General features: G+C 42.0%; 2 protein-coding genes across 2 annotated transcripts in view; both read left to right on the top strand.

The window, feature by feature from the left end:
- Positions 1–4,156: 4,156 nt before the first annotated feature.
- On the top strand, positions 4,157–7,198 carry LOC124180790. Its single transcript, XM_046566577.1, has 7 exons — positions 4,157–4,395; positions 4,643–4,806; positions 4,908–5,064; positions 5,161–5,685; positions 5,753–6,043; positions 6,126–6,361; positions 7,146–7,198. The coding sequence occupies exons 1-7, from the start codon at positions 4,335–4,337 to the stop codon at positions 7,179–7,181; spliced, it is 1,470 nt and encodes a 489-aa protein (XP_046422533.1). The 5' UTR covers positions 4,157–4,334; the 3' UTR covers positions 7,182–7,198.
- A 3,596-nt stretch (positions 7,199–10,794) lies between these two features.
- The window catches only part of LOC124180787 (zinc finger CCCH domain-containing protein 13), a 116,400-nt gene continuing 114,484 nt past the window's right edge, over positions 10,795–12,710 (top strand). Inside the window, exon 1 of the mRNA XM_046566573.1 lies at positions 10,795–10,947. The gene's annotated coding sequence lies outside the window, so the exon portion shown is untranslated. The remainder of the gene's footprint in view (positions 10,948–12,710) is intronic.

Raw genomic sequence — 12,710 nt, forward strand, 5'->3', positions numbered from 1 at the left:
TTTTGGAAATGTTTTGGAAATTGAGTTTTCTTTTTTCACTTTATAATTTGTGTTTCTCTCGTAGTGTGAGAACAATTCTAAAAAAATTTATAACGGCAATCGATTTGTCACGAAATTTTAACCCTATATTATACACTTGACAATTATTTAATGTGCAGCATATCTCGAGATAATTGTAAAAAACAAAAATCGAGATTGCGGACTATAGTGTACAAAAAAAAAAAAAAAAAACGAACGGGTTAATTCAATTCCATTAATAATGCAGATGACTGATAAAATAGTGGTTTGAACCGATATTGGCAAATTGTATTGTGCAATGTTTGTTTCACCGCACATTCAAATTTCATTAATCTTTAAAAAAAAAATTTTAATTCGTTTGGATCAAATGGAATACCGCATGTATATCATATTTATCAGGGTGTGGCCTGCAGGATGCATTTGCCAGATGAGAACCGAGCTGCTTATTATTCGATACCTGTAATTGCGACGTGGCGTGTGTTTATCACGGCGTTGGGCGAAGTGATTAGCGAGTTGGGAAATGGGTGAGAGCAACAGCGGCAAAGTTGAGAGACCGCTAATGAGACTTTGGCGAGAATTGGCCAAGCCAAGGCGGTCTGTTTATCACGGGGAGAATCGAGTTGGAGAGCGACGCGGAGATCTCGCGAATTGCTGTTGCAGGCTCGAAACACGGAGACTCTGACTACACAGTAAATTAAGCAGTTCATTAATCTCTATCGGGGAGTATGCGAATAATTCGCCATCGAAAATTTGTCGTTTAGTAGTTTTAGATTACGTTCAAAGCAGCGACGTCGTCGTAAATTTCCGAAGTGAAGTTCGTCGGAGAAATTAGATTGCTCCTAAAACAAAGGTCTCAATTACCGTTATCGTATCAAGTTAGGTTAATCAAATTCATCGCGTATCACTTACAATTAGCAAAGATGGAAAAAAAATATGATGCTCTCTAATGGTGTATCTTTATTGAAAAAAATAAAATAACGAGGTTGAGTTACTAACTTCATCTTCGTGTTATTGTACGGATTTATGATGCCGGAACAAAGTTACGAAGATTGGACTCCCTTACTCCAGTCTCCATGGGTCGAAAACTCGCGGTTTCGTTGCGCAAAAAAAAAGAAAATGAAAAAACGAAATAAAAAGATAAACAGAGAAAAAAAATTAACAAAGTAACGGAAAACTCAGCTCGAGCAGAATGAAACCACGGAACGACAAATACTCAATCTTGGGACCTGGAAGGAAAAAACAGCGCGTCGTTTCGCGGCATACGTCGAATATTGCAATAGGAATAAAATTGCACCGTTGAATCGTCGCCCGAATCGATTCAATCATCCACCGATCGAACAACTGCGCTTCGACAGCTGCCGTCCCTCGGGAGCGATTCGATTACGTCCGTCAAAATCAGCTCGGCTCCTCGCTCTCGCTGTCGGAATCGTCTTATTCGCGTTCTCCCGCGGATCCTGCGGCGAGTCCTGAAGGACCCTTCTGACCTCGGGTCGTAGAGCCGACCAACGAGGGCGTCGAGTGATCCGGTACCGCGTTGCAATTGTTTTGCGAAAGGTAATTTGGCGAGGTGACGGAGAAGCGTATTCGTCGAGGGAACAACGGCGCACGTCACGTAGAAACGTCGTCGCGTCGCTGGAGGAATGCATTCGACGTTAATTACAGTCAGTTCGGAAGCACGTCTCGTTGCGAAATGAAACTTTTAATTTAGCTTGCCTGAAATTTTCTGACGCATGGGCCGCTGCCCGGGACCGGGTTTCCGAAATTTACGAAGGTATTGCGGAGGTGCCGCATAAATCAGTTGTCCGTCCCTTCCCTTTTCTCACGTTGACACGCGCTAATTTCAGCGCGAAGGATATACTCCAGGATTGATTTCTCTCGCGTGAAAAACGGGGAAAGCAATTAGCCGCAAGTTTAATTGCTCTGTATAACAATCGGTGATGAATAATTATCCCCCGTCTACGCGTCTGTCAAACCGGAGAACGTCGCTCTGCATTCTTCGGCTTCTAGAATTTGGTTCCGGGTAGTTATTAGTTTGGAGTTTATTAGCAATAAATGGTAATGGAATAATGGAATAATAGGGGAATAAAATGGGTGAATTATGAGGTATAATAAACGGTTCCCTGACTGAGAAAGAAAAGCTTCTTACAACTATACGATCTCGCCACGACGCGTCGTAATTATCGCATAAATTTCTCACCACATTTGTGCGTAATTTTTTTTTTTCTCTTTCTTTTTATTCCCGATACCAATTCATTCGGTTTCTTTGTTTTAATTTTCGGCTGCATTCCTTTTTTATAGCCTCCACGTCATTACACCCTGCGTATACAATTGAATAACCAACTCAGCGGTTGGCGCATTGCTCTCACATATCCGCAATAATTGTGCTCAATTCCCGTCTCCTGCGGTGATCGGGTGATAAAAAAAAAGTTATCTGCTATCATCGATTAGATGTGGTTTTATTACCCTCTACGTATAACGCGGGCAATTATAATTATTAACGAAGCATTGTCAGGACCACCGACGAAATGGGAAATGAAAATTTTTCCCAATGCTAATTACCACATTGAGAAAAGACTTTATTTACCGTTAACAAACGTATATTTTTATACGACGAAATAAATGTTTCGTTATTGTTATCGAGTTTTGCTTGAGCCAAATACGATTTGTAAACTATTGAAAAAATTCTGTTGATCATTACTTGGCTCATCTAAAATCTGATAATAGTTAGGAAACATTTACTTCGTCTTATCCAAATACACGATTGTTAGCAGCGAGTAAATTCTTTTCTCGGTGACGCGATCCAGGCAAAAAGTCGCGAATCCCCGATGCAGCGGCTTCCTCGTACCTGTAACTGCACTCTCGTTACCGTGTGCGAATTCAAGTCCTGCGGATTCCCCGCAGAATCGAACTCAGCAGGTGGTTGAGTGCGAACATTGGAAGCCTTTAACGCCCGGGCGTCAGGAGGGTGAACCAGTTCGGTAAGGTGGGCAGGTCGACGCAGACGGAGCCGCTTATCGCGGGTGACGCGGCGGTATCCTGGTAACGGAAACCGAGAACAAACCAATCTCACTTACTCATAAGCGTTCTTACAACACACAGCCGCGCGCGGTACGCGCTTATTTTTCCTCTTCACTTCTGATTGATTTCCAGTGTAACCAGCTGCGGGCCACAGCGATATTCTTTATCCACCTCCACCCGTCCCATTCTTTACTCAATCTCCGACGATATATCGCCCGACTTTCCTTTCGTTTAGATTATATTCGTTTTCTTACCGTATTCGTCAAATATTCGCTGCGGGGCAAGGTTGTGTTGGAAGCTGTCCAGAAGAGAAAAAAAAACAAAAAAATGTAAAAAAAGGGGGGAAGGAAAGGAAATGAAACGAGATACTGAATTTGGTAAAGATAACAAATTTTATTACTATCCGTACGTACAGGTGGACGTGCTACATTTGGTATTCTTCAGCGTCCTATTTTTATTTTTTTTCTCCCCAAGGTTGATTTAAAATTTTTTGGCATACTGATTCTCCCTGCGATTTTTCAAGTAACAGAAATCGAAATCCGATCATGCAATAATGTTGAAACGTTAAATACCGTTTTACATCGTATTTTATTTTCTGTGCAACATTTTCCGAGTTATACATATACATAAGTAATTGATTCACATTTTAAATCACTTATTCTACAGGAGTTCTGCTAGTTTTTCGCGAAAGGCACACAGGAAATTCTGACTCTGCCTGCACGTAGGCAACTGTAAATACAGGAAGATGTGAAAGTTGAAGCAGTTGCCTGCGCTAAGGCGGACGCCAGATCCGATTAGACCGAATGTGTCGCAACTGTGGTTACGCGCAGATGCGAATGCTGAAGCAATTGACTACCTTAAAATGAGCGTTAGGACTCAACTAGCGTTCCGCAATGTCTCACGGTGGAAAATGATAATTAAATGGAGCTGAATATTAATTGTCAGATGACTCGTGTCCGCGATTGTCCAATCCGTAACTAAATAACGAGAGGAACAGACGCACGCGATCGCAGAACGATGATTGTCGGCGTATTTCAAGGGTTTGAAAGTAGTTGACGATCCTGCCGCAAAGTGACGTTACAGCTGGAAGCGATAAGATACGAAGGCGCCTGCCTGACGGAGGCTGACTGCTGAGCACAACGAAAATGGCGACTTCCCTAGCCGTCTGAAAACGTCAAACAACGCAGTTTATCACAATAAAATTTTAATAGTAATAGAATAACAATAAGAATTGGATAAGAGATTCTTCGCATTTTTAACAGTTCGGTTTTTTCACCGTGACGCTTTCGGCGTTCAATATGCGAGCCGTGTACAGTGATTGTTTCATTGCAGCCTTAATTATCCAATTTATGACTCAAGGTAAGTACGTATCGTCGTTTCATTCTCCTCTCGTGTTAAACAAATCCTTCAAAATTTTACAGCCTCCAAAAAATTGTCTTCACACTCGTTAAATTCGAAGGTGATCTTACTGTGAAAGGAAAAAGACCTCACGTTGGAGGTTAACTTACTCAATGACAAGTTCTCGGCTTGCTATTGCTTGGCAGTTATAATCTTCTCATTCTTTACCTCGTTTCAATTTCACTCACAAACTATCGCTCGCTTCCAGTCCATGTCTCGAGCCAACGTGTAGTCGTATCGAACGATGGACCCACCATACTTGGGGGCTCGATAACCTTCAGAGCTGATATCTACTGGGATGACGGAAGCAGACCATCGGGAACTTTTTCATATATCTGGAAAGATGATGCGTTGAATCCGCACGAGTATACGGTTTGTTAACGATAATATAGGCGCTGATTTGTGTTCTGGAAATAAAAGTCGAGTTTGATGAGCTTCCGTTGAAATAATAACGGGATATCTTACCTCTCTAGTCCCCAAACACAGGGAACACAACTTCTTATTGGACCGTCACATATCCAGTTGATAGAAACAGCGTTGGATCGTATCGGCTGAGGCTGGTTGTGGAGAAGAGGATTTGGCCAATTTGGAGAGTCTTTGGGAATGCGATGATTGATTACAAAGTGACAGGTAGGTATTAATGGATATGAAAATTTCTTTACTATTTCTGTTTCGTCATTTTCAAACGCGCCAACTCTACTCTCGTCCTTTATTATTGTCTTCCAGAACTTCTTAATGGCAACATGACACTGACTCAGTCAAACGAAGCCATCAATGGCGACTACATCTCGTCCAACTCGACAACAGATTTGAGAATTAACTTTCGCAAGGGTGATTACGACTTTGTTAAGGCTAAGGGCGCGAGCTCGATTATGACCTTCTGGTTTATCGACTGTAAATCGTTTGGACCGTCTCCGAATTTCACGTTCAATCACCATTTTTCGGAAGTAAATACGACCCAAGTTATCGAAGCCCTGGTTGTCGTCTCTTACGATCCACCCGTTACCACTACCACATCCGCCCCAACAACCGTAGCTCCACTCACCACTACATCGGTCCCAAACACAACGACATCGACCACGGCAAGCACAACTACGACGACTTTGCCTAGCACCGCATCGTTAGCGCCAAAAGTTGAATCTAACGCGACGATGTATTCCTCAGCTTTCTTCACATGCTCAAACGCCACTAATATTCCCCAGGATCCAAATAAGACTTACGGTTATTTCGCGAAAACGGTCAAGGTCAGAGGTAAGTTGAGATCGCTTTGCGGCTGCAGAGCGATCGACGGTTTCAATTTCAATTTTGATATTTTCAGCGCCCATCTCAAACATTACCGTCTCCGGTACAAACTGGCTTCAGCCCTGGGAGATGCTGTCCTTGAACGTGAGCTGCAAAGGCTCTGGTCCTTTCAAAGTATGCCTTTCGATACATCCGGGTAACTACAACATTACGGGAAATGAAACCTGCGAGGCTGGTACGATCTTGGAGAACTGCAGCTTCCCGATAATCCATTACTTTCTCGAAGCCAGCGTCTACACGTACCTTGTGGTGTTGGAAAACGACGTCAGCATTCAACGCTACCCTCTGACTATAAATATATACAAAGGCAAGTGGCGGATTGATCCGGTGATCGCAGAATCGCCTTTTCCACGATTGAAATTAACACTTTGTTTTCTATTTTTTTACAGTTACCACTAAACCCCAACTTTCCGTAATAGTCGTGCCTGTCTCCTGCTCTCTGGCAGCTATGGTTTTGATAGTTTTTGGTATCGCTTACTACATGCAGAGCCGCGCCAGGTTCACCGTCGAAGTGGCAGACTTTGATTTTGGACAGCACAATCCTGAGTTGGAATATAAAACTTTTACCGAGAGATTGCGGGACTCGATTAACAGCTCACTACGGCCCGGAGGAGATAGAATAAATGTACGACCTCCGTATTATGGGAGCATGAACCATTGACAAATTTGTTATTAATAATTGGCTTCTTAACAAAAGAGCGAAAGAAAAAAAATTGCGCAACGATCGCTGTATCATGTCGATTCGATTGCATAATGCAACTAGTGATCGTTTCTGACTAATGGAATTCTATCCTTTACCCTTTCAAACGTAAACTTGCTGCATCTTTCAATTTTTCGTTTGCTGTCAGCTCAGCCGGATCTTAAAAATGAATCAAGATATTAATCTGTCGATTCACTTTTTTTCGTTTTATAACGATTTGCTAATATTCTGCCAATTCTGAGTTTACGCTTTTCCACGTTTTCTGTATTTTAAGTTTAATTTCTTTTTTCCCCGTCACCTTATCTCTACTCCACGGTAACAATTTATATACAATACTATACAGAAAAAATATTTTTATATGAAACTAATAATAAGCTATCAACGCGACTAATCTTAACTCGTGGGCGTTTTTTCGGGAAATTTTTGCCTCAGCGTATTTGTACAGTTTGATGATTTCACAATTTGTATATTTTTTTATCCTATCGATTTGCAAGTTCGTTATGTCGAGAGGATTTTATTTCTGATTTAATCTTCCTTGCTCTCGAAAAAAAGCACCTTGGCCTAGTCTCCCTTTCACAAATCCTTTCATATTTTCGGGAAAAACTTGTTGGAACTATCATTGATTTATACATCCCATTGTAATTAGAGTACAGAGCGATGAACAAACACGCGATAATATTAATATAAACAATTTTTTTTATTCTTGCAGGGGTACGAGGCACTGAATAAACCGCTCCTAGAGTAACAAAGAGTAACAATTAGTAAAAAGAACGAACAGGTAGAGAGAATAAATTAAAAGACTCATATTCATTAATAAACAACGCAACATGTAATACTAATATGATAGTAATATGTTAGTGTGGCTTGAGAATCATCCTGAGACAAAAAACATTTTCTACAACATAACATTGTTATAGAATTGAAACATTGTTTTTCGAAGTTTAGACACAACTTGCGAATGGATTTTACTTTGTAGTGAGAGATGTGAGAGAACGTGAAGTGCTCAAAAAAAAAAATAAACAAAACGAAGAGTTATAGGTATAAAAGTAACTCAAAGAGACAAGTCAGTATTAAAGACATGGAAATTCAATCGTTGTTCGTTACCGTTCGATGTACTCGTGCAGATTCTCTTCATCTATGAGCAATGGGAAAAAAAAAGAGAGAAAAAACTTAGCAGCACATTCTATCGCCGGTAATAAGCAGGAATGGGACGAAATTCTTAGAATCTCAGTTGGTCATGTTCCCTGCATAATGCGAATAACGAGTATGTGATTTCTAGCGCACGAATCGCTCCGCCGCCCTTTGTCTTTCGAAATTGAATTACCTACGTATTGGTAAAACACGTTTTCAAATTGTACATTCATAACAGGAAAGTCATAATAATATGTGTGTATATATATATATATATATATATATATATGTATATATGTATATATATATGTATATTCATATGTGCATGTATAGGCTGTGAATCGATCCGCCACTATATTGTTAAATAATGATGTATAATTTATAATATATAACAACACACGTGGATAAGTATATCGCGTGTATATAAACATTGGTATATCATTTTTAAATCTTTTATCTTATTTTTCGCGCCTCTTCCTCATCCTGATCCGACTAATTTTATTTGCACGAAACTCGTTTCGAACTACATAATGTTTTACGTTTATCAGCTGCCGATGATCAGTGTAATATCGATGAACATCTATATACGCACTGGATATACTCTTTGTAACAATAAATAACGCGGTGCTGATGCAAAAGGGCGTATAATTTTTTTTTTTTTTTCATTTATTGCCAATCGTTCCGTAGACTTATTTTCAAGCTAAATATTGAGAAGAAAATTTTAAAACCCAAAAGGGCGTATATATTTTTTTTTCGATTTTCAGCTTGAAAGTAAGTCTACGGAACGATTGGGTATTAAAAAAACGAGTTATACGACCTTTTGGCATTAGCACCGCAATAACTCTTGTCAGAATTTTCCCAATCGATCGTCAAGCCCCCTGTAAATGTATATACTGATTTCATTGGGGGAAAATTTTGAAAATCGCTGCTTCAGCCAGGCAATAGCGCCACCGCCACTCTACCCTATAATCTGACCCCGTGACTACCGTTTGTCACGAAGCCGGCTGCAGGTGGCCACTGCGGTTTTTGGGGAGAACAACCTGCCCAGTTGTTGGGCCAAGTAATTAGGGCGTATAGTCGACCCAAGCGGGGTGCAGGCCCGAGAGAACTTTACCGCAGTCCCAATTCGTCACAGATTATAGCAGCAATTTGAAACCGAGGACAGCTCATCGACCTCTTTGAACGCTCGAACGATCGTACGAACGAATTACAGCGGGTGAAACTGTCCGAGTAATTACAGTCTCACCAAAAACGTACATCTTTCATTTTCCCTGTCGGGAAAAAATTTAAACGTGGTTTCGATTCGGTGCTATCGGTAATTGATTAGTCAGTGAACTGAGAAACGGTATAAGATTGCGATCCGTCCTGTTCCAAGCTGCGATTGTTTTTCAATTTCCATACGTCGTGGCATGAAAATTGTATTGAAATTGATTGAACTTCATCGTGCATGTAATTGCAAAATATAACAGCCAGTTCGAATTTCGAACTGAAAATTCAGATTCGCGATTAAGGATTTAGAAACCCTCAGGTACCACATCACGCGAAGATCTAACCATTTTTCTTATTTTGAACCACTGTATTGGATCTGCCATTACAAATTTTAGAACTCTGACCTCGGATTCGTTATCGATGACCCAAAAAAATCTACACCCACCAATTCCTACCAAAATCGGATTATATACAGAGAATTTTCCCCATATGGGATCGTCATTTTGGATTTCGCGATACGATTTTAGATTCGTGATCAGCGGCTAAAGAATACCTCACGGTACCAATTTTTATTCAACTCCATTCCTCCTCAAGATATCAGTTTTATTTGAATTTTTAGAATTTTGTTATTTAAATAATTGAAAAAGTCTAAAACCGATCAAAGCCAAAACTTTCTTTTTTTCTGTGAAAACAGAGAAACGAGAAATCAGAAAAAAAAGTAAATAATAATGGGGAGAAATCGAACGCGTTTCTGAATCTCCATGAGTGTGGAACGGCCCGCAGCCTCTTCAGAGAATAGATTATACGGGAGTTATTTGTTGCGACGCGAATACGTCGAGTACGTCTGTCGTTTCTTGTCTTGCACCCCAAATCCCGAGGCACGTGATGTAAGGGATTCTTATTTGATAGATATAAAACGGTTGAGACGGAGTGTGGAAAAAGGTAGGAAGGTTTGAGGGTTCAAGTCGGTCCAATAACGTCAGCGCGACGCGACGTTATCCTCATCCGTTTCTACAGCTTCCCAACTTTCGCAATTCCCCTTCGAAACAGTGCGGTGGGTGTATATCGAGAAAAGTTATGCCTATTTCCAGGACGGCGTAGTGCAATTGTTCGCTTACAATTATCACCACGTGGCGCCTCGTTAACTTAACAGTCATGATCCAACCTGCAAGACAGCTTGCACAGGTCATTTTCCCCACCCCGTTATCCCGCCGTCTATTCCAACGATAGTCAGCGTCTAAGCGCATCCTAACGTTGGAAAATGCGTGATCTGTAATAAACGACGATTTTTATCGCACTTTCAAGCATACGGGTATGTAAATGTTGTACTCTTCGACTTGGAGAGCTATAAAGCCAAGACTTGAAAGCGGGCTGATTCTATTTTTTGCAAGAAAGGTTACCCAGATCGATCTCTTCGATTTGTTTTCTTTTTTAACATGTTTTATTTTTTATCTGCCACTAAACACTTAAAGGTGGTGAGTCAGGGGCGATTTGACAGTTTCACCCGTGAGTATTCTCGTAACGAGAAATTAACAATTTAATAATCTCAATTAAGAAGGAAAAAATAACTAAAATACGTGTCGCTTAGTGTTCAGTCTACTGTAACAGGTTTAAAAAAAAATAAATTCGGAGAGATCGACCTGGGATAATACCTTCCTTGTTGGTGAGATCAAGGCCTCGGTGCGAAATTGGATCACTTGGAAATTCTACCTGCGAAGGACAAAGAGCCCGGTATTACACATATTGTTGAAATTCTCGTAATCCTGGCGACATTCACGGTTGACAATGAATCGAGTGCGGTGAAATTGGAAAGGAAAAAATCACCCGTAAAATTAGTCCGCGATTGTGGCGTATAATATATTATAATATATCATAATATATATTTTATCGCGGAATATAATCGTCTGTACAGGGTCGAGAGCCGAAGTTATTGAATTGATAGCATTACAGGCGTCCGACTACCTTATACTTGTTCAACCAACGACTCACATTCTCTTGGCATTTCTCTGCCGCTCTAGGAACTCGACGCTGGGTGCGGCATGACGCAATTTCCCGATGAAGGACCACTTGAGCTGCTTACGACTAGTTTGCGCAACTTCTATCGGTCGGTTATCGCTGTCCGCAGGCTGCAGGCGCTGGAAGGTGATAGGCCCGGAACCTGGATATGCAAGGTAAACAGCTGGCGATTACAATCGACCCTTTATTATCCGGCTTTCCCGCAACTTTGTACATACACGTCCCCGAGTCGGGCGAGCCTTGGCCGTGGTCCAAAATGCAAAAACTGACCCATTTCGAGAATCGATTTAGAAAATTGGAACGGCGCGGCGTCTCTCGACCGTCTCTTCGAGCTTTCGAACGAAATCGAGTTTGCGGCGAGGAACTCGGACTTTCTGCGAATCCGCATCAATTTATCTACCGCGCATAGAATATGTGCACAACTTTTATGCGGGCGAAAAATGTATCGGTGAAATTGGCGTACGTGGGGAGATACCGATTTCAAATTGTATGCTAATCCAGTGTCTCGGCTGCGGGATGAGGAAAGTCGAAATAGCTACTTCTTACGTTCATCTATTATGCATTCATGCCCCGCGAGTAGTCGCTGTAGGTACAGGCTAACCTACCCAACTTTGGCTGACCGCGGGGATTTGCATTGAACTTGCCGAAAAAGGCGACTCCGCGTATAACGAGGTATAGCGTCGGGAGAAGAATTAGCGATGCAGGAATCTGCCAATCGCAATAATTGACTGCTACATTTATTCTTTCGAGTGGTTTTTATGTGATGCGAGCATGTTTTGCGCGTGTTTTCCGCACACAAAGTACCCGTTTCTACGACGGGAGAGTGATTCTACGAGTGCGCACGCGCGGAGGAGTTGAAAGTGGTCTTTTCCGTACTCCGCGCGTGCGCTGTCGCTGACAAATCTGACATTACGCGACGCTAACCTCAATTTCGTGCTTCGCGAAAATACGCGTAACGTACCCTCGTCATACAGGGTGACGAAAGTGTATGGAAACTCCTGGAAATCTCGCGGGCTTCGGTGAATAAAAAAAATAGACAAGGTTAAATCTATGGTAATATTGAACAAGGGGAATGGTGACCTTTTATTGGACTTTGAACCTTATCTTCAAAGTCATTTCGAGATCAACTTTAATTTTTCAAATGGGAATCCCCACGTTTGGTGCCAGGTTCAAGGTCAAATAAAAAGGTCACCGTTGAATTCCTTGTCAAAAATTACCCAAGATTCAACCTTACGGTAATTGTCTCTTCACCGAACCCCGCGAGATTTCTAAGGGTTTCCATACTTTTTCCACACCTTGTGTAAAGAATCTCGCGCAACGAAGGAGGCATCGCTCTTTTCGGCTCGTACGCGTCGGCTCACCTTGAGACTCGTGAAAGACCGAGTTTTCCTCCTTCGGTTGGACGATATACTATTTCCGGAATCTTCAGCTCTCGCGACCGGGGCCTGATATTCCTACTTTGGATCAGTCGTTGCTGGACTCGGCATCGCGAGGCTGCGAACCGCGTCGACTCGAGGCTTGATTCCTCGTTTCAACACCAACAGACGGGACCCTGGTACGATGGTTCTGGAATGCAGACGAGGAGGTGTTTCGACTAGGCGTGGTTCGTGGTAGGCGGAAGAATAGGCGAAGAAGGCATCCCGGTCGACGGTCCGATCCGGCTCACCTGCGTACAACGCAATTATAAAAATTAACGCGAGGTCAGCGCAGGGATGATCGAAGAAGAAAAGGAGGCGGGAAAAATCGATTTGGCAAATGGCGAAGCCGGCGGTCTTTTACCCTCGACGTTCATCCTTCGCACTTTGTACTCCATCTCCTATCGGCTTTGAGAGTAGAAATGAAAGCGGAGGAGATCGGGGATCAGTCGGCCCGGTATCTCTGATCTCCGGAATTGATTCTTTCGCTCCCCGCAGCCTCC

This window comes from Neodiprion fabricii, chromosome 4 (genome assembly GCF_021155785.1).
Source record: "Neodiprion fabricii isolate iyNeoFabr1 chromosome 4, iyNeoFabr1.1, whole genome shotgun sequence".
NCBI lineage: Eukaryota > Metazoa > Arthropoda > Insecta > Hymenoptera > Diprionidae > Neodiprion > Neodiprion fabricii.

What these genes read in the sequence shown, in the direction of transcription:
- LOC124180790 (XM_046566577.1), top strand. Translation starts at nt 4,335, where the DNA reads ATGCGAGCCGTGTACAGTGATTGTTTCATTGCAGCCTTAATTATCCAA. An exon ending in TGAATCCGCACGAGTATACG is followed by an intron (nt 4,807 to 4,907) that starts GTTTGTTAACGA and finishes TTACCTCTCTAG; the next exon opens with TCCCCAAACACAGGGAACAC. An exon ending in GATTGATTACAAAGTGACAG is followed by an intron (nt 5,065 to 5,160) that starts GTAGGTATTAAT and finishes ATTGTCTTCCAG; the next exon opens with AACTTCTTAATGGCAACATG.